At 38.0% G+C, this 22,914-nt stretch overlaps 1 protein-coding gene across 13 annotated transcripts in view; it reads right to left on the bottom strand.

Moving 5' to 3' along the window:
- CCDC138 (coiled-coil domain containing 138) overlaps window positions 1-22,914 on the bottom strand; it is a 142,497-nt gene that overhangs the window by 44,904 nt on the left and 74,679 nt on the right. For all 13 annotated transcript variants that reach the window (XM_045835217.1, XM_045835230.1, XM_045835225.1 and 10 more), the window contains one exon: window positions 2,422-2,614. In XM_045835217.1, coding sequence (XP_045691173.1) covers window positions 2,422-2,614 — 193 coding nt within the window. The remainder of the gene's footprint in view (window positions 1-2,421; window positions 2,615-22,914) is intronic.

The following is a 22,914-nucleotide window of genomic DNA, read 5'->3' as shown; positions in this document are numbered from 1 at the left end:
TGTGAATTCTTTGAGTATCTTCATAACCATTACTTTGAATTCTACATCTGATAGTTTGCTTACCTCCATTTCATTTCGCTGTTCTAGTGGGGAGTCTCCCATTCCTTTTGATTGTATATTCTTTTTTTCTCCCCATTTTAGGTCGCTTGTTTTGTTTGTTTCTGTGCTTCCTAATGTTTCATTTTGCTGCCTGTCTTTGTAAGATGAAATTCTATGGTAGGAATTAATAGTTCCTACCCTATAGTAGGGTTCAGTGGGACGGTCTCTTTGATCTCCTTGTCTAGACGCTCTAGGTTTGCCCTTTCTTCTGTTTGTGTGGGCTCTCTTGTTGTACTTGGGTTTTTACCTTTTGGTGGTTCGTTTGTTGGTGGTTTTTCTCCCCCAGCAGGTACACTGATGTTCACAGCTCCCACCTATTCTTGTATGTGATCAGGGCAGGGAGTAGGCAAAATGGATTAAGACAGCGGAGAGTATTTTATGGGATTTAAAGTACCAGCAAGTAGAGAAGATATAGGAATACTTATCTTTGGATAAGTATAGCTGTTAACTGTGATATCTCACCCAACTAACCACTTTTTATAAAAGATGAAAGAGAGGTAAGACTCTTGTTAGAGGGGAGGAGAATTGTTAGCTGAATCCAGAAAACAGAGCACTTGTGCAAGGTTAGATGATGAGATATAGTGAGAGTAAAGGATAGAAAGGAAGCATAATATGAAAAAGAATAGAGTTCACCAGAATAATAATAATGCTCAGGATTGAAGTGAAGTGGGCTAAGATCATGGAGGGTTGCTGTGTAGTATGTACAATTGTATGGAACAACAATTATTTACAATAGTACTGGAACAACAATAATATGACAGGAAATATATGATTTGGCTAAACAGAATAGAAAGTACCTGATCAACAGTCATGTGTTATTGGAACACAGGCAAAGTGAAGAAGGAAAATTAAAATACAATATAGAGAAAATAAGGAAAACCAGTCAAATGATGCAATAAAACAGAGAAATAAAATGAGTAAAACTAAAGATAAGGAAGAGAAATAAAAAAATGCTAATAAAATAAAATGTAAAAATAATGAAATAATAATAATAATACACACAAACAATAAAATGCCAGCTCTACAGGATAGCAAAGTGACAATTGTTTCAGTTTCTCAGTTTTGGGGGTTAGCCTTGTGCTCCACCTATGGATCAGTGTTCAGGCCTTTCATAACTCCATGTCTTATTGTCTCACTTGGAGAAAGAAAGAAAAGGAAAAAAAAGAGAGAGGAACAAAAAAAAGAAGTCTCCTGCTAACTTTAAACCCATGCAGTGAGTTCTGCTGGTCTTCCTGGATGCCACAGGAAGAAGAAGGCTGGGCTTCACTTTTTTACCTTCTTACGGTTTTGAGAGGAGGGGGACCAGGTCTGGGCCACAATATTTGCAGTTGTCCAGCTTCTGGCCCAGGTCCTCTATGAGATGCCAGACTCAAATCAGCCTCTCAGTCTCTGGGCATGCAGTACAAGTCAAGCTCAGGAGCACTGTTCCTGACTGAAACATTTTTTAATTCATTGATTTCCATTCACTATTATATGTGAAGTACTATGCTAGGTGCCAGGGGACATAATAGTATAAAGGTATTTTTTTTTCCCCTCATGAAACTTAAAAACTAGTACAGGAATTGAAAAGTTTTCTGTAAGGGGCCACACAACAATATTATGAGCTCTGGGGGAAATAAAGTTTCTGTTGCCAACTACTAAGCTCTGTTGTACACCAAAAGTAGTCATAGACAATAGACAACAAATAAGCATGGATGTGTTCAAAGAAAACTTTATTTACAGCTAGTGGGCCAGATTTGGCAAATGGGCTATAGCTTGCCTACATCTGCTCTGGTGGAAAATAATTAATGAGCAATCTCAATATTATATGGTAAATGCAGTAATAGTGGTAAGCCAAAGCTGTTATAGAACATGCTACAAAAGAATCAACTTAGGTTCTGGGAGGGACAACAATTTAACTGATGCTTCTATTGTCTCAAATTTAAAAACTAAAAGTAGTTTTTATAATATGCTACCATTATAAAACAATTTTTAAGACTTTATTTACTTTTAGAGAGAGGGGAAGGGAGGGATAAAAAGAGGGAGAGAAACACTGATGTGTAAGAGATACATTAATCAGTTGCATCTTGCACACCCACAACTGGGGACCTGGCCTGTAACCCAAGCATGTACCCTGACTTGGAATCAAACCAGAGACCTTTGGGTTCACAGACTGGCACTCAACTCACTGAGCCACACTAGCCAGGGTCCATTATAAAACAATTTAAAATCTCATTCTGGAAATGTAAAACATATTTGACTATGAAAACATTGCTTAATTATGTAGTATTCTCTTCTGGTTGTTTATGAAAATTTATACCATAGGCACATTTGAAAGCTTACCTTGAGTGACTGTTTTGAGAATAATTAAAGTTGATAAAAATCTTAATGGCAAATTGGAACTCCTAAAGAAAGCAGCTGTCTTTGGTTTATTCTCCATAGAATGCTCTGAAGAATTATCCTGAATTGCCTTAGTTACTACTCCTTTGAATATGTCTTCACCCAGTCTCCTCAGTGTTGATGTCATAGTTGAATGCTGTTAAAAATATGTATTATCTTAGTATACTTATGTTCAGAAAATATAATTTTAAATACAGTCTAACATATGAACTAAAGATGTCTATGTCTTGCTAATTAAAAATATAAAACAGTTGAAAATATGCAAGCCTGCAAAGTAATAATTTATAATCAACTTAAAATTACTTATGACTATGTATTTTTCTAAAAGAAATGGGCAGTCTACTAGAATTAGAAAGTTGAAAAGAATAATTTGCTGAGAATAAAATTAGAGGAATAGAAGTGAAATTCAATTTCAAAATGTTTAAAAGGATAGGATCATGAGATATTTCTGGTACAGAGAGGTCAAAGTAACAGAGACAGACTCTACAGGCTGTTCATTGCTCTACCATTAGTATTAAGTGGCTTATCAGGTATATCTTACAGTGTTAGCTTATAAAGTGATCGACTATGCCCTCACTACCTTAGAGCTCAGTATGACTATAAATGTCACAATGATTTTGATAAGTTTAAGTTTCAGAAGAATAAAATACTGGGTTATAGTATTTTATTACTGGTTAGAATCTAGAATTATTAACATGGCAAATAAACTAAAAGAAGAAAATATGCAAAAGAGAAATAATAGCATATAACTACCTCTAAAATAAAGGGAAATCATTCCAAACTGCTGAAGGAGAGAATGCTTTTGCCAGACATACAAATAATTTATATTTTTCTTTATTATTACCTAGTATTCCAAACCAAGTTTGATAAGTTTCCCCATTCTATCAAAATCTGTGACCAATTGGTACCCAAATCAGTTTTGATCTTAGAAAATGAATAACAAGAATTAGAATTTCTGTTCAGATTTTATGGGGATCAAAGGCCAAAAATAATTGGGTGGTAAGGGGCACAAGCACTGCAATCTAATTTAAATATATTGTCAATAGCTTTTAATATCTAGGAAAAGATAACACATATGTGTTTTAAAACCTTTCTGTAAAAAGATAATAGAAGAAAGTATTTCAAAATTCTACTTAGAATAATTGTGTTAGAATGATAAGATCAGGAGAAATTTGCTTATTTCAAAAGTATCTATAATGCTTTATACTATACTTTAAAATGGGAAGTACACTTTTTATTTTTGATAACATATTGATACTATTTGCCTTTAAGTGAAACAGAAGAGGAAAAAAAAACACAAAAAATAGCATTTTTGATGGTTATTGAAGCTTCACCCAATCGCTGAAATCTTTGCTGAAATCATATGGGTACTAACTTTTTCATTCATAGTATAGTACGTGATTTTTCTACTGGGGTTATTCATCTTTACCAGAATTTGAATTAAAACATTGGCATTAAACCACATTTTGTAGGGTGCAAAATATGTCAAGAATAACTGACCCCAAAATATAGCAAGTTTTTAAAAATAAAACACTTCTGGCTATAGGAGTACTTTTCCCTAGTCTTCCTGCTCTGAAAACAACATAAATCCCTAGACATTATACAGAAAACAAATAAGATGACTCCAAAAGGTTTAGTTCTTTGAGTTGTCTGATGCCTCATATTCCCTTGACTTATAGCTGAGAAAGCTGGCAACCTGACAATGCCAAACTGCCCCAACAAAAGGCTGCTCTCTTTAGCCAAAAGAATAGGAAAATGGTAGCATAGCAAGATAAAAAAACTCAGACAAAACCATGTGCCAGCCAAATACCCCCACCAAGATCAGCAAAGTGGCCCAACCCCAATCCAGACCAGCAAAGTATAATGAGGTATCAGTAAAGGCCATGTGGGAAGTTGTAATGAAGCACTGCTAGCCCTCCTAGTTAAGGAGGTATCAGGAAGATCTAGTAAGGGTCCAAAACTGACCCTCTCCCCTAGATAATATCAAGAGCTAGTGGGGAATCTGGACTTCTACCTCACTGGAAAATAAAGAGGAGGTACCTCCCCACCCTTTCCTCCACCACAGCAATGTCAAAGAAAGCCAGATAAAACAAAATGTTTAATAAGACCCAGAATCTTACAACATAATATCAAAATGTCCAGTTTTCAATTAAAAACTCACTAATCACATCAAAAACTAGGAAGATATCAAAATGAATGAAAAAACAGTTACTAACACCAACATGACAAAGATGTTAGAATTACCTGACAATCATTTTAAAGTAGCCATGATAAAATAAGAAATTATGTTTTTAAGTACAAATTGGAAAACTTATCAACGAAATAGTCTTACTAATGAAAATAATGAAGAATCAAAAGGAAATTTTGTAACTGAAAATACAATAACCAAAATTAAAAACTCAGTGGATACCTTTAACAGCAGTATGGAGGGAAGACAGGAAAGAACCAGTTAACTGGAAAATAAAACAATAGAAATTACCCAATCTGAACAACAGAAGAAAAACCTGAGAAAAAACATAAACAGAGCCAAAGAACTGAAGGTCTATAACAAAAGATCTAACAATAATGTCTATCAGAATCCTGAATGAAAAAAAAAATCACATGGAGCTAAAAAAAATACTTGAAGAAATAATGACTGTAAACTTTCCAGACTTGACCAAAAATCACATCCGAAGGTTGAAGAAGGTAAGAAAACAGAAACAGGATGAATCCAAAGAAATCAATAAGACACATCATAGCCAAACTTATGAAAACCAAAGAAAAAAGAAAAAAAATTGAAAGCAGTGATAGAGAAATGAACATATTTCGGGAAAGGAATTCAAATGACAGTGGGTTTCTTATCACAAACCATGAAAGTCATCTAAAAGGAACTGGCACATTTTTTAAGTACAAGAAAAGACAAGTCATCCCAGAATGTGATATCTAGTGAAAATACCCTTCAGGGATGAAAGGAAAATCAGGACATTATAGGATGAAGAAAAAACTAAAACAATCTGTCATCAGCAGACCTACTTCGAAAGACTACCTAAGGGAAGTTCTATAAACAGAAATGAAATGATAAAAGAAAGACTACTGAAACATCAGGAATCAAGAAAGGAAGAAAAAAAGGAAACAATAAGCAAAATACAGGTAAGTATAACAGACTTTCCTTCTCAAATTTCATGTTTGACAGATGAAGCAAAAATGGTAATACTGCTAATTTGGTCCTCTATATACCTAGAAGAGTATTAACACAATTATGGGGGGAGGTTAAAGGAAGGCAAGATTTCTATGAACTAATAAAATGACAAAACCATTAGATGGTAATAGTTACTTATATATGGTGTAATACTTTGAAAAATTACTAAAAAAGCTGTACAAACAGATACACTCAAGCTGTAAGGATAAATCAAAATGGAATTCTAAGAAAATGTTTAAGTAACCCAGATGAAAGCAGGTAAAAGAAACCAAAGAAATGAAGAACAGACGAAAAAGAACAATAAACAAACAAACAAACAAAAAATAGACTGAAGCCCTAACATAAATGTCCTAGGTACACCAATTAAAACAGACAAGTTAAAATTGATTAAGTTGATTAAGAACATAAACTAGCTATATGCTATCTACAAAAAACCTCATTTCAAATATAATAATGTAAGCAGACCAATTAAAAGAATGAAAGAAGACATAATGAATTAAATGAAAGCATAAGTGGCTATATTAGTCGTATCAGAGACTGGACCTGAAAATGAAGAAAACTGTCAGGGACAGAAAGGGATGTTATATGACGATGAAAGAGTTAACCCATTAAGAAGACATAATTCAAAATGTATGTGTTCTAACACAGTTGCAAAATATGTGAGCCTAAAACTGATAAAACCCAACAGCAGAAATATATAAATCCACAATTATAGCTGAAGACTTCAACATTCCTTTCTGAACAATTGATACAACTAGACAGAATCTTAGCAAGGCTGAAACTCAACACCATCAACCAGCAGGATCTAATCCATACTTACAGAACACTCTACACAACAATAGCAGAATACACAGTTTCAGCCAAAAAAGAAAAAATCAATAATACAACCAAACTAGAAAACCAGTAAGATAACAATAAGACTTATAACAAACGTCTAAATAATACATGGGGAGGTCAAAGAGGCCATCTCAAGCAAAATTTTTTAAAAATAAAGTTAATTGAAAGTAAATGAAAATGCAATGTATCAAAATTTATGGGCCACAGTTAATGCAGTGCTGGCAGAAAAATGTCATTAAATGCATGTATTAGAAAAGAAAAGTCTCAAATCAATAATATTTTTCACCTCTGCAACCTAAAAAAAGGAGATGAGAGGAGGGGAAGATGGCAGTGAAGTAGGTGGGAGTGGAGCCCACTTTTCCTTGTGCCAAGCTGGAACACCTAGAAACAGAGTGAACAGCCAATGGAATCCCAGTTTACATGAAGCTTGGAGGAAAAAAATTGCAGAGGATACTGAAAAACAGGCAGTGAGGACAGTGCGCTGGGATGGTAATGTTCCTGGGATCTATACCAGGACCAAGGCTGCTCTAGCCCCCAGCCCGGCGCCTGCTGCACAATATGGGGAGGAGAGTTAGAGCACCAGCTCCTTCCCCTACCAGAGCAGGGAGGGCAGCCTGGCACTAGGAGGGACCTAGGTGCTGAAAGTCGCTGGGGGAATTAGAGATGAAGTGGGAGACACACAGAGGCGGTACACACCCCCTGGGACTGGGGATGCTGGCACGAGAGAAATGGAGATGCCAGGGGGTACCTGGAGATAAAGGAGTTGAGCCGTGTCAGACCCAGACTTGGATAGCCTCCAGAGTAGCAGAAAAAGTGGGGCTGTGCAAGGCAGTTGTTAAGAACAGCGGGCAGCTGCTTTGTTAGGAACTCTCCAGCAGTGGCTAGCGCACCCCAAAGAAGATTTTAGCTACGTTCGCCCAGAGGGAGTGGCAGAAGGGAACTCTGTGTGTCCCCCTAGTCTCGCACAGTGCGCCCAAACACAGTAGCTGAGCTGAACCTTGTGCCCCACCTGTCTGGCACTGCCCCCACTCAGAGTAAGTAGAGGTGGGGAACTTTGCACTCTGCCTGACTCACATTGCATGCACCCAGAGTGAGTGGAGGAGGGGAACTGTGTCACCACCCCCCCCGCCTCCGCTGCCACAGCTCTGGCACCAAGTGCCTAACTTGTCTGGGGCTCAGCGCCAGAGATTGACTCATGCTGTGAGCAGCTGAGTGGCTGATTTGAGCCTGGCAGCTCACAGAAGACCTCTGTGGAGGCCAGGAAACTGTGAATAGTGCAACCCAAACCTGGTCCCCATCCTCTCAGAACCAAAGGAAGAGAGAAAAAGGAAGCCCAGCCCCCTCTTCAGTAGCATCTAGGAAGACCAGAAGAACTCACTGAACAGGTTTAAAGTCAGCAGGAGGCTTATTGTTATCTTTTTTTTTCTTTTTTGATCATCTTTCTTCCCACCCCCACTTTTTCTTCTTTTTCTTCTTTTTTTTTCTTCCAAGTGAGACAATAAGACAGAGTTACAAAGGGCCCAGAGACAAATCAAAAGGGGAAGCACAAGGCTAATCCTGAAAACCAAAAACCTGACACAATGTCACTGTGCTGTCCTCACAGAGCAGGCATTTTATTGTGTATGTGTATTATTATTAGCATGCACTTACTTTTTACCACTTTAATTTTATTAGTATTTTTTATATCTCTTATATTTGGTTTTTCTAAAATTATTTCCCTGTTTAATTGAATTGCTTGACTGTTTTTCCTTCTCTCTCTGTATTGTATTTTAATTTTCCTTCTTTCATGTCACTCATGTTCCAATAACACCCAACTCTTGATCAGGTACTTTCTATTCTGTTTAGCCAAATCATATATTTCCTGTCAAATTATTGTTGTTCCAGTACTACTGTAAATAATTGCTGTTCCATATAATTGTACATACTACACAGCAACCCTCCATGATCTTAGCCCATTCACTTTAACCCTGAGCATTGGTATTGTTGTGGTTAATTCTATTCTCTAACACAATCCATCTACTTTCTATCCTTTACTCTCTCTATATCTCATTATCACTCAGCAAACACTGTTTTCTGGATTCAGCTCACAATCCTCCTCCCCTCTAACAAGAATCTTATCTCTCTTTCACCATGTATAAAAAGTGGCTTAATCCATTTTGCTTACCCCTGCCACTGATCACATATAAGAATAGGGAGCTGCGAACATCAGTATACCTGCTGGAGGAAAAAAACCAGCAACAAAGGAACCACCAAAAAGTAAAAACCCAACTACAACAAGAGAGCCCACACAAACAGAAGAAAGGGGAAACCTACAGTGTCCTGTTAAGTAGATCAGAGACGATACCACTGAACTTCACAGAATTCCTACCATACAATTTCACCCTACAAAGACAGGTAAAAAGTGAAACATCAGGAAACACAGAAACAAACAAAAAGAGTCATCTAAAATGGTGACACATAAAATGAACATGCAATCAAAAGGAATGGAAGACTTCCCACTAAAAGAGATAAATGAAATGGAGGTAACCAACCTATCAGATATAGAATTCAAATTAATGGTTATAAAGTACCTCAAAGAGCTCATAAAGAACTACAAGGAACTGAGTGAGATCAACATCAGCATGAAAAAGGAAATAGAAACTATAAACAAAAAACAGGAAATGAACAATAAACTCTCAGAAATAAAAAACATATTTGAAGGAATGACAAGCAGGCTGGATGAAGCAGATGACTGAAACAGTGAGCTGGAGGACAAGGTAAAAAAAACCTCCTAGATAGAGCAAGACAAAGAAAAGAGACTCAGAACAAACCAACAAGTAATAAGGGAACTGCAAGACAACATGAAATGTAACAATATCTGTGTAATAGGGATATCAGAAGGAGAAAAGAAGAGCAAGGGATACAACACCTATTTGAAAAAGTAATAATGGAAAACTTCCCTAATTTCATAAGAGAAAAAGTCACACAAATCCAGGAAACACAGAGAGTCCCAATCAAGAGGAACCCAGAGAGGCTTACTTAAATACACATCATAATTAAAATGGCAAAATTTCAAGAAAAAGAGAGAATCTTAAAGACGGCAAGGGAAAAAAGGAAGTACAATACAAGGGAGCCGCAGTAAGACTAGTGGCTGATTTCTCAATGGAAACACTCCAAGACAGAAGAGATGGAAAGAAATATTCCACATATTGAAAACCACAGGACTGCAAGCAAGATTACTCTATCCAGCAAGGCCCTCAATTCAAATGGAAGGCAAAAGAAGGAGCTTCCCAGACAAAAGAAGTCTAAAAGAATATAGCTCCCACAAACCAGCTCTACCAGAGATGCTATGGCACTGCTTTCAGTAAGGAAGAAAGTGAGAGAGAAAGGCACACAGGTATGAAAAGATGGCAATGAATAAGTACCTACTAATAATAACCTTAAACATAAATGGATTAAATGCTCCAATCCAAAGATACAGAATAGCTGAATGGATAAGAAAGCATGACCCACACATATGCTGCCTACAAGAGACCCACCTCAGAACAAAAGACCTACACAGACTGAAAGTATGAAGGGTTGGAAACAAATATTCCAAGCAAACGGACAGGGGAAAAAAGCCAGGGTAGCAATACTCATATCAGACAAAATAAACATCAAAAGAAGAGCCATAAAAAGAGACCCAGAAGGTCATTTCATAATACTCAAGGGACAAATTCATCAAAAACACAACAACATTGTAAATATATATGCACCCAACACAGGAACACTGAAATACATAAAGAAAATCTTGGAGGACTTCAAGAAAGATATTGACAGCAACACAATTATAGTAGAGGATTTTAATACCTCACCGTCAAACAGTGACAGATCTTCCAAACAAAATATCAACAAAGATACTGTGGCATTGAACAATGCCATAGATGAAATGGATTTCACTGATATATATAGGGCCTTTCATCCCAAAATACACATTCTTTTTGAGTGCACAAGGAACATTTTCAAAGATAGACCACACGTTAGGACACAAAACAAGCCTCAACAAATTCAACAAAATTGAAATCATAACAAGCATTTTCTTGAACCACAAGGGACTGAAACTAGAAACCAACCTCAAGGAAAAATCGCAAAAACACTCAAACTCATGGATATTGAATAGCATGCTATTAAACAATGAATGGGTCAAGAAGGAGATCGAGGGGGAAATCAAAAAGTTCCTGGAAACAAATTAACTAACAATATCCCAAAACTTACGGGACACAACAAAGGCAATCCTGAGAGGGAAATTCTAACTATACAGGACTACCTAAAAACAAATAGAAACATTTCAAATAAACAACCTAACCTTACGCCTACAAGAACAATAAGCACAGCCCAGAACAAGTAGAAGGAAGTAAATAACCAAGATCAGAGCAGAATTAAATGACATAGATATTAAAAGCACAATTATAAGGAACAATGAATACAAGAGTTGGTTCTTTGTAGAAATAAAGAAAATCAACAAGCCTTTAAGCAGAGTCATCAAGAAAAAAAGAGAGAACACTCAAATAAACACAATCAGAAATGAAAGAGGAGAGATTACAACTGATAACACAGAAATACAAAAGACTGTAAGAAAATACTATGAAGAACCATATGCCAAGAGTGGACTTCTGGCCAAGATGGAGGTGTACATAGACACACTGTGCCTCCTTGAACAACCAAAATAAGGACAACAACATATTAAAAACAAAAAAAACAACCAGTACTGACAGAAAAATGAAATGTATGGAAGTCGGACAACCAAGGAATTAAAGAAGAAACATTCACCCGGACCGGTAGGAGGGGCAGAGTCAGATGGCCAGGTAGAGAGGGCGCGCGGCAAACCAGCAGCTAGCGGACCCGGGCTCGCAATGCAGCTGTGGGTGGACCCAGAGAGGCAGCAGATGTGGAGGGGCACAGCACAGAAGGGGGCTGCCAGACCAGGAGGTCCCACGTTCCAGCACAGATAACTTAGGTGAAATTGGAGAGCAAGAAAGACTGCACAACCCAGGGTTCCAGCAAGAGGAAATACAGCTTCAACACAACAATTAAAAACACCACTGGCAGATGAGGCACCAGGAGGAACTCCCAGCCTCACAGGAGAGTTTGATGCAGAAACCCATATGGTCATAGAACGTATACAAACCCACCCATCGGGGAATCAGAACCAGAAGGGCCCAGTCTGCTTGGGGGAAGCAGTCTAAGTGACTGAAATCCAGTAGAGCGCAGAGCAAGCACCATTGTTCCCTTTCGGACCCCTCCCCCACATACTGCGTCACAACCCAGCAACTGCGTTGCCCCGCCCTGGTGAACACCTAAGTCTCCACCACTCACTACATAACAGGCACGTCAATACACACAAAAAAATTGCCCAAACAAAAAAACATGTTGAAGCTCCAGAAAAAATACAACTAAGCAACAAAGATATAGAGAACCTATCAGATGTACAATTCAAAGCACTGGTGATCAGGATGCTCACATAATTGGTTGAATTTGATCACAAATTAGATGAAAAAATGAAGGCCACGCTAAGTGACATAAAGGAAAATGTACAGGGAACCAAGAGTGATGGGAAGGAAATTGGAACTTGAATTGATGGAGTGAACCAGAAGGAAGAAAGAAACAACTAAACAGAAAAGAATGAAGAAAGAAGAATTCAAAAAAATGAGGAGAGGCTTAGGATCCTCCAGGACATCTTTAAACATTCCAATATCCAAATTATAGGGGTACCAGAAGAAGAAGAGGAAGAATAACAAGTGGAAAAGTTCTTTCAAAAAAAATAATAAAGGAGAACTTCTCCAATCTGGCAAAGAAAATAGACTTCCACAAAATCCAGGAAGCTCAGAGAGTCCCAAAGAAATAGGACCCAAGGACGCACACACCAAGGCACATCATAATTACATTACCCAAGATTAAAATGAAGGAGAGGATCCTAGAAGCAGCAAGAGATAAGGAGACAGTTACCTACAAAGGAGTACCCACCAGACTGACAGCTGATTTCTAAAAAGAGACCTTATGGGCAAGAAGGGGCTGGAAAGAAGTATTCCAAGTCATGAAAGGCAAGGACCTACATCCAAGATTGTTCTATCCAGCAAAGCTTTCATTTAGAATGGAAGGGGAGATAAAGTGCTTCTCAGGTAAGGTCAAGTTAAAGGAGTTCATCAAACACCAAGCCCTCATTATATGAAATGTTAGAGGGATCGATTTATCTAAGAGAGAGAAGATAAAAAGCATGTACAGTAAAATGACAGCAAACTCTCAATTAGTAACAACCACACCTAAAACAAAAACAAAAAGAAACTAAGCAAACAATTAGAAAAAGAACTGAACCACAGAAATGGAGTTCACATGGAGGGTTGACAATAGGGGAGTGGGAGTAGGAGAGAAGGGGAAAAGGTACAGAGAATAAGTAGCATAGAGAATAGGTAGAAAATAGGGGGAGGGAAAGAATAGATGAGAAATGTTGAAGCTAAAGAACTTGTAAGTATGACATATGCACATGAACTAAAGGGAAGAATGCAGGTGGGAGATGGCGTACAAGGTGCAGGAGAGTGAAGGGGGGGCAAATGGGACAAAAACTGTACAGCAGTGTAATTGCATAATCAATAAACTATATATTTTTTAAATTTTAATCATTGTTCAAGTACAGTTTTCTCCCTTTTACTCCGATTCCAGCCCACCCACCCAACCCTCCCCACTTCCCTCCCATTACCACCCTCACCCTAGTTTTTGTCCATGTGTCCTTTAAATTTGTTCCTGTAAACCCTTCCCATTCTCCCCTGAAATTCCCTCTTCTCTCCCCTCTGGTCACTGTCAGCCTGTCCTCTATTCCAGTGTCTTTGGTTATGTTTTGCTTGTTTCTTTGTTTTGTTGTTTAGGTTCCTGTTAAAGGTGAGATCATATGGTATTTGTCTTTCACTGCCTGGCTTATTTCGCTTAGCATAATGCTTTCCAGCTCCATCCAAGCTGTTGCAAAGGGTAGGAGCTCCTCATTTCTTTCTGCTGCATAGAATTCCATTGTGCAAATGTACCATAGTTTTTTGATCCATTCATTTACTGATGGGCATCTAGGTTGCTTCCAGCACCTAGCTATTGTAAATTGTGCTGCTATGAACATCGGGGTGCAAAGGTTCTTTTGTATTGGTGTTTTAGTGTTCTTAGGATATAGTCCCAGCAGTGGAATTGCTGGGTCAAAAGGCAGATCCATTTTTAGTTTTCTGAGGAAGTTGCATACTGTTTTCCATAGTGGTTGTACCAGTCTGCATTCCCACTAACAGTGCACTAGGGTACCCTTTTCTCCACAACCTCTCCAACACTTCTTGTTTGTTGCTTTAATAAACTATATTTTCAAAAAAGAAAAAAGAACTATATGCCAAGAAATTTGAAAATGTAGGTGAAATGAACAAATTTTTCGAAAAATATAATCTTCCAAAATTGAATGAAGAAGCAGAAAGCCTGAAAAGACCAATAACAGCTGATGAAATGGAAGAAGTAGTGAAAAAACTCCCAACACAAAAACTCCTGAACCAGACGGTTTCACAAAAGAGTTCTACAAAGCATTTAAGGAAGAGGTAACCCCTATCCTTCATAGACTATTCCAAAAAATTCAAGAACATCAAAGACTCCCAAACTCTTTTTATGAGACCAGCATCATCCTAATTCCAAAACCAGATAAAGACACAACAAAGAAAGAAAACTTTAGGCCAATATCACTGATGAACATATATGTTAAATTCCTCAACAAAATATTGGCAGATCACATCCAGCAATACATTAAAATGATCATACACCATGACCAGGTGGGATTCATCCCAGGGATGCAAGGATGGTACAACATTGACTAATCAATAAATGTAATAAATCACATGAACAAAAACAAAGACAAAAATGACATGAACATATCAATAGATGTGGGAAAAGGATTTGATAAGGTACAGCACCAATTTATCATAAAAACACTCAGAAAAGTGGGAACAGAGGGAGCATTCCTCAACATAATAAAGGCCATACAGGAGATACCTGCTGCCAACATCATACTCAATGGACAAAAACGAAAAACTGTCTCACTAAGATCAAGAACAAATCAAGGTTGTCCACCTTCACCTCTTCTATTCAACATAGTGTCAGAAGTCCTAGCCAAAGCAATCAGACAAGAAAAAGAAATAAAAGGCATCCAAATTGGAAAGGAGGAAACAAAACTGTCATTGTAGATGACATGATAGTGTATATAGAAAATCCTATACACTCCACAAAAAATCTACTCAATGTACTAAATGAATTTGGTAAAACAGTGGGATACAAAGTCAATATCCAGAAATCAGAGGCATTTTTGTATACCAACAATGAAATATCAGAAACAGAAACCAGGAAAAAATCCAATTTGATATAGCAAAAAGAAAAATAAAATACCTCAGAATAAACCTAACTAAGGAGGTAAAAGACCTCTATGCAGAAAACTACACAACACTGAAGAAAGAAATTCAGGAAGACACAAACATATTGAAACATATACCATATTCATGAAACAGAAGAATTAACATCATCAAAATGTTCATACTGCCCAAAGCAATTTATAGATTCAATGCAATCCCTATTAAAGCACCAATGACATACTTCACAGTTATAGAACAAACACTTCAAAAAGTTATATGGAACCATAAATGACCCCAAATGCCTGCAGCAATTTTGAGAAAGAAGAGCAAAGTAGGAGGAATCACAATGTGTGATATCAAAATGTATTACAAGGCCACCGAAATCAAAACAGCCTGGTACTGGCATAAGAACAGACACAGGGACCAATGGAACAGAATAGAGAGCCCAAAAATAAACCCAAGTCTCTACAGTCAATTAATATTTGACAAAGGGGCCAGTAACATAAAATGGAGCAAAGATAGCTTCTTCAACAAATGGTGTTGGGAGAACTGGACAGCTACACGCTAAAAATAAGACTCGACCACCAACTTACACCATATACACAAATAAATTCAAGGTTGATAAAATATTTAAATATAAGTCTTGTCACCATTAAGGTCCTAGAGGAGAACATAGGCAGGAAAATCTGATATATTTGACGGAGCAACATTTTCACTGATATGTCACCTAGAGCAAGGGACATAAAGGAAAGAATAAACAAATGGGATCTCATCAAAATAAAAAGCTTCTGCACAGCTAAAGGAAACAGCATTAAAATGAAAAGAGAACCAACTATATGGGGAAACATATTTGTCATTCATCCCTCAGACAAGTGTATGATCTCCAAAATATGTAAAGAACACACACAAATCCACTCTAGGAAGCTAAGAAACCTAATTAAAAAATGGGCAAAGGACTTGAACAGACACTTCTCCAAGGAGGACATACAGAGGACCCAGAGACATATGAAAGGATGCTCAGTATCGCTAGCTATCAGAGATGCAAGTTAAAACCACAATGAGATACCACTTCACACCAGTCAGAATGGCCATCATAAACAAAGCAATGAACAAGTGTTTGAGAGGGTGTGGAGAAAATGAAACCCTAGTGCACTGTTGGTGGGATTGCAGACTTGTGCAATCACTATGGAAAACCGTATGGAATTTCCTCAGAAAACTAAAAATGGAATTGCATTTTGACCTGGCAATTCCACTGCTGGGATTATATCCTAAGGACCCTGAAACACCAATCCAAAAGAACTTATGCACCCCAATGTTCATAGCAGCACAATTTACAATAGCCAAGTGCTAGAAGCAACCCAAGTACCCATCAGTAAATAAATGGATCGAAAAACTATGGTACATTTACACAATGGAATTCTATGCAGCAGAAAGAAAGGAGCTCCTAGCCTTTGCAACAGCATGGATGGAACTGGGGAGCATTATGCCAAGTGAAATAAGCCAGGCAATAAAAGACAAATACCATATGATCTCACCATTAACAGGAACCTAATCAACAAAACGAATAAGCAAGCAAAGTATAGCCAAGAACACTCACATTGAGAACAGGCTGACTGTGATCCAAAGGGAGAGGGGAGGGGATAAAGAGGAAAAGGGTGAAGGGTTTACAGGAACAATTATAAAGGACATATGGACAACAACAAGGGTGGGGAATGGAAATGGGGGAGGGAGGTAGGGAGGTCTGGGGTGGTAGGAAGGGGTCGGGGGGGGAGGCAGAAAACTGTATTTGAAAAACATTTTAAAAATTGTAAATAAATAAAGGGAGAAAATAAAATGAAATGGCTTAAATTCCTCCCCCCCCCCCCCCGCGAAAAACGAGATGAAAGTAAATACAAAGCAAGCAGAAGGAAGGAAATAATAAATTTAAGAGATAAAATTGAAAATGGAAAAATAATGAAACAGATGATCCTTTGAAAAAGAAATCAACACAAACAGACAAACTTCTGGAAAGAAAGAAAAAGAGATCAGGAAAATTGACACAAATCATCAATACTGGAAATGAAACAGGGGTATCACCACAAACATTGAAGACATCAAAAGGATAATAACTCTACAAATATATGTATTTGACATCTTAGACAAAATAGTTCAATTCTTTGAAAAGCAGGAACTACTACAAATCACCTATGCAAATTACCTAGAGAAAACTACAGACCAATATCTATAATGAATAGACACAAAACTCCTTAACAAAACATTACAAAACAGAATTCAGCAAATTTAAAAAGAACTATACAACACAGCCAAGAGAGGTTTACTTTAGGAATGCATGGAGGTTTCAATATTTCAAGTCAATAAATGTAGTGTATCACATTATCAGGTTAAAGAAAAAAAAATCACATAACTGTGTCAGTAAGTGCAAAGAAAAGTAAACGAAAAAATCAATAGCCATTCATAATAAAAACTCAGAATAATAGGAATAAAGATGAACTAAACTTGATTTTAAAAGCATGTACAGGAGAGAAGATGGTGGTGAAGTAAATGGGAGCTGTACCCACTTGCTCGTGCTCCCAACGGGGACACTTGGTGATCTTTTGAAAGACAAAGTGAACCAACAGAATGTTAGCTAATATAAAGTTTGGAAGCCAGTGTGCAGAGGACATTTCAAAACAGGTGGTAAGGAGGTTTTACAGGCAGATGGGGAAAGTCCCCTGGCATGGTGCCAGAAAGCAAGGCTGCCCCAGGAGAAATATTGGAGAGCTGGGTCAGTGATTGCAGCCTAGCAGCTCCCTCCCCTCCCAGGGCAGGCAAATCTCAAACCCACCCCAGTAGAGACTTCAATGAACAAAGTTTCGGGGGGGGGGGGGGGATGGTCGGAAGGGTCAGGGGAAGAGGGAAGGGGTGAAGGGGAGAAGGCACAAAGGCACACACACACTGCTGGCAGTGCACAAACTGGGGGGAGGAGGGGCAGGGGAGGTGGTCTCAGGCCAGAAAAGTTTCAGAGAGTGTGGGGGATCCTGATGGAACCCAGAGCTGGGAGAAGAGGTGGGCTGCAAATGGTTGTGACTGAGATAGACTCTGGACTTGCTAGAGTTGGAGTGTGTGGAAAGCTGGGCAGTAGCTAGGGTTAGGGTCTCCAAAAGAGGCTTTTTTAAAAAAATTAATTGTTGTTCAGTTACAGTTGTCCTCATATTTTTTCCAGCATTACTCTCCCCCGCCCTACTCTCCCCCATCTACCACATTCAATCCTCCTATCCACCCCTTGTCTTTGTCCATTTGTCCTTTATACATGTTCCTTAACTCTTTCCTTCTTTCTCCCATTGCCCCGCTCCCCACCCCCTCTGGAAACTATCAGTTTGTTTCTTTATTTCTATGTCTGTTTCTATTTTGCTCACATGTCTGTTTTATAGATTAGGTTCTACTTATAAGGGGGATCATACGGTATTTGTCTTTCACCACCTGGCTTATTTCATTTAGCATAATATTCTCCAGTTCCATCCATGCTATCACAAATGATAGGAGTTCCTTCATTCTTCTTGTTGCATAGTATTCCATTGCATAAATGTACCACAGTTTTTTGATCCATTTACTGATGGACATTTAGGCTGTTTCTAGCACTTGGCTATTGTAAATAGCGCTGCTATGAACATAGAGGTGGGACTTCTGGCCAAGATGGAGGTGTAAATAGATATACTTTGCCTCCTCCCACAAGCAAAAGTAAGACAACAACAAATTTAAAAACAAAAAACAACCAGAACTGACAGAAAATCAAACTGTATGGAAGTCCGACAACCAAGGAGTTAAAGAAGAAACATTCATTCAGAGTGGTAGGAGGGGTGGAGACGGGCAGCCAGAGAGGAGAGGATGTATGGCAAGGTGGCACCTAGTGGATTGGCGGGGGGTCCCACATTCGCATGCAGATAAACTGGGAGGAACAACTGGGTAAAGGGATAGCCTACACAACCCAGGGTTCCAGTGAGAGAGGAAAAGCCTCAATAACTCTGGCTGTAAAAACCTGTGGGAATTGTGGATGTGGGAGAAACTCCCAGCCTTACAGGAGAGTTCGTCGGAGAGATCTACCAGGTCCTAGAACATACACAAACCCTCCCACCTGGAAATCAGGACCAGAAGGGCCCAATTTGCTTGTGGGTAGTTGGGGAAGTGACTGAAAGCTGGCCAAGAGCTGAGTAAGTGTCATTGTTCCTTTTCAGATCCCTCCCCCACACACAGCTCCACCACATAGGGATGTGGGTTGCCCTACCCTGGCAAACACCTAAGGATCTGCCCCTTTAGAGTATAACAGGCATACCAAGACAAAAAAAAATGGCCCAAATGAAAGCATAGATCAAAGCTCCAAAAATACAACTAGGTGATGAAGAGAGAGCCAACCTATGAGATGCAGAGTTCAAACCACTAGTAATGAGGATGCTCATCACAGAAATGGGTGAGTATGGTCGCAAAAGAGAGGAAGAAGTGAAGGCTATGCAAAATGAAATAAAACAAAATGTTGAGGGAACCAACAGTGAAGGGAAGGAAACTGGGACTCAAATCAATGTGGGCCAAAAGGAAGAAATAAACATTCAACCAGAACAGAATGAAAAAACAAGAATTTAAAAGAATGAGGAGAGGAGTAGGAACTGCTGGGACAACTTTAAACATTCCAACATCTGAATCATAGGGGTGCCAGAAGGAGAAGAACAAGAGCAAGAAATTGAAAACTTATTTGAACAAATAATAAAGGAGAACCTTCCAATCTGGCAAAGGAAATAGACTCCCAGAAAGTCCAGGAAGCTCAGGGAGTCCCAAAAAAGTTGGACCCAAGGAAGCACACACCAAGGCACATCATAATTACATTACCCAAGATTAAAGCTAAGGAGAGAATCTTAAAAGCCGCAAGAGCAAAGGAAAGAGTTACCTACAAAGGAGTTCCCATATGACTATCAGCTGGTTTCTCAAAAGAAACTTTGCAGGCAAGAAGGGGCTGGAAAAAAGTATTCAAAGTCATGCAAGGCAAGGACCTACATCCAAGATTACTCTATCTACCAAAGCTATCATTTAGAATGGAAGAGCAGATAAAATGCTTCCCAGATAACATCAAGTTAAAGGAGTTCATCATCACCAAGCCCTTATTATATGAAATCTTAAAGGGACTTATCTAAGAAAAAGAAGAGGATCAAAAATATGAACTGTAAAATTACAACAAACTCACAACTATCAACAACTAAACCCAAGAGGAAACTAAAAGAAAAACAAACTAAGCAAACAACTACAACAGGAGCAGAATCACAGAAATGGAGGTCACATGGAAGGTTATCAGCCATGAGGGAGACGGGGAGAATGGGGGAACAGGTACAGGGAATAAGAAGCATAAATGGTAGATACAAAATAGACATGGGGAGGTTAAGAATAGTATGGGAAACAGAGAAGCCAAAGAACCTATATGTATGACCCATGGGCGTGAACTAAGGGTGGGGGGCTGATGCTTGTGGGAGGAAGGCAGAGTAGTGGGGGATAAAGGGAAGAAAAAATTTTGGACAACTGCAATAATATAATCAATAAAATATTCTTAAAAATAAGTTTAAAAAGAATATTGTATATTTAAATGACAAGGAGATACCACTACATGTCAATAGAATGGCTAAAACCCCAAAATATGACAACACCAAAGATAGATGAGGATGTGAAGCAAGAGAATCTCTGTCATTCCTGCTAGAAACGCAAAATGGTATAGCCACTTTACAAGGCAGTTTGCAATTTCTTAAAAAAAAACTAATACTAGCCCTGGCTGGCGTAGCTCAGTGGATTGAGCGCGGGCTGGGAACCAAAGTGTCCCAGGTTCGATTCCCAGCCAGGGTACATTTCTGGGTTGCAGGCCATAACCCCTAGCAACTGCTCATTGATGTTTCTCTCTCTCTCTCTCTCTCTCTCTCTCTCTCTCTCTCTCTCTCTCTCTATCTCCCTCCCTTCCCTCCCTAAAAATAAATAAATAAAATCTTAAAAAAAAACAAACTAATACTGTTAATGTACTACCCAACAATTGTGTCCTTGGTGTTTACCTAGAGGAATTGAAAATATATCCATACAAAAACCTGAACATAGTTGTTTATAGCATCTTTATTCACACTTGCCAAAACTTGGAAGTAATCAAGATGGCCTTTAGTGAATGGATAAACTGTGGTACATAGAGAAATGAAATATTCTGATCTGAAAAGAAATGAGCTATCAAGCCATAAAAAGACATGAAGGAATCCTAAATGCATATTGTTAAATAAAAGAAGCCAATTTGAAAAGGCTGTATGTGTTTGATTCCAACTATATGACATTCTGTAAAAGGAAAAGCTATGAAGACAGTCAAAGGATTAGTGGGGTCCAAGAGTTAGAGGTGAGGGAGGCAAGAATAGGGAATAGGCAGAGCACAGAGAATTTTTAGAGCAAATTATTTTTAGTATCAAATTATTCTGTATAACAGAAAAGTGGTGCTTGCATGCCATTACATATTTGTCAAAAACTGTAGAGTACAAAACACCAAGAGTGAACCTTAATGTAAACTATGGAGTTTGGGCAATAATGATGTGTCAAGGTAGATTCATAGATTGTAACAAATGTCCCACTTTGGTGCAGGATGTTTTTAGTGGTCAAAGCTGTGTATGTATTGGGGACAGGGCATATATGAGAAATATCTGAGCTTAATTCTGCTGCAACCCTAAACCTGCTCTAACAAATTAAGTGTATATATATCTTTTTTAAATGAAGAATCTTTATGGAGATGGAACTGTTGTATTAACTTGACTGCATCAATGGTAATATCATGGTTGTGATATTGTACTAGTTCTACCATTGTGGGAAATGAGGTAAAGGTTACAAGTGATCTATTATTTCTTATAACTACAAGTGGATTCTACAATTATCTCAAATAAAGATAAATTTTTAAAAAGTAAATGCAATTAGACAATTGTTAAAATTAAATATTAAAAACTCATCAATAAATGTTGAATAAATAAATGTAAGAGTGGTAAGAACACCACTTTTCACTAGAAAAGTAGATGTAGGCTCACAGTACTCTCTATAATAGCACATAGAGTGGGATGTTGAACATGTAACAAGTGTGACAATAAAAGTAAACTGAAGCCCTGGCTGGCATAGCTCAGTGGATTGAGCACAGGCTGCAAACCAAAGTGTCGCAGGTTGGATTCCCAGTCAGGGTACATGCCTGGGTTGCAGGCCATGACCCCCAGCAACCCCACATTGATGTTTCTCTCTCTCTCTCTCTTTCTCCCTCCCTTCCCTCTCTAAAAATAAATTAAATTAAATTAAAAATCTAAAAAAAACCCTATCTCCAAATATAATAAAAAAAAAGTAAACTGAAAATTATCTGAAGGAAAATGAAAAAAAGATTTGTAAGGAAGAGAAAGTTTCACTAAGTCGAATCTTCTTGCTGCTGAAAGCAGGCATTCAGCTATGCATTTTCATAAACTTGTTCAAATAACAATTGAAAACATTGTAGAAAGAAGACAGTAGCATTAATGGATCTGATCATTTATATAACTTTGTTTGGTAAGACACAGTTAAAACCAATAAATTAAAAATGATATTCTGTTGGGTGGCCATGTGTGTGCACACATTGGCATAAATACTCATGTATTTACTCATGCACAGCATGGAGGCACAATATTTAGCATATCACCTCAGAAAAGATATTTTTCCTTAACCTTAATAATCACATGATTTAAACATCACACTACTCAATACTGATGGTTTGTGCTACTTAAACACCAGGACTGCAATGAGTGGTCAGCCATGTGCTTCTTCAATTCCATAGGACCAAGACTAAACTGCCTGAGCACAAATTCAATCTCTTTTTTAACCAAATGAAAGTTGTAAATGCATTTATCAATAGTAACTAGGGGGGGAATGAATAATTCATACAAATGATTATATATGTATGCATACAAATGATTATATATAATCATTTAGTTCATTATTTGAACTAAATGACCCTTAAATGAGTAGATAACATACTATTCATTTTATAAGATGCTGGACAATTTT

This window comes from Phyllostomus hastatus, unplaced genomic scaffold (assembly GCF_019186645.2).
Source record: "Phyllostomus hastatus isolate PE091 unplaced genomic scaffold, TTU_PhHast_1.1 phas_contig_2, whole genome shotgun sequence".
NCBI classification, from domain to species: Eukaryota; Metazoa; Chordata; class Mammalia; order Chiroptera; family Phyllostomidae; genus Phyllostomus; species Phyllostomus hastatus.
This window is presented reverse-complemented; position numbering and strand designations above follow the sequence as displayed.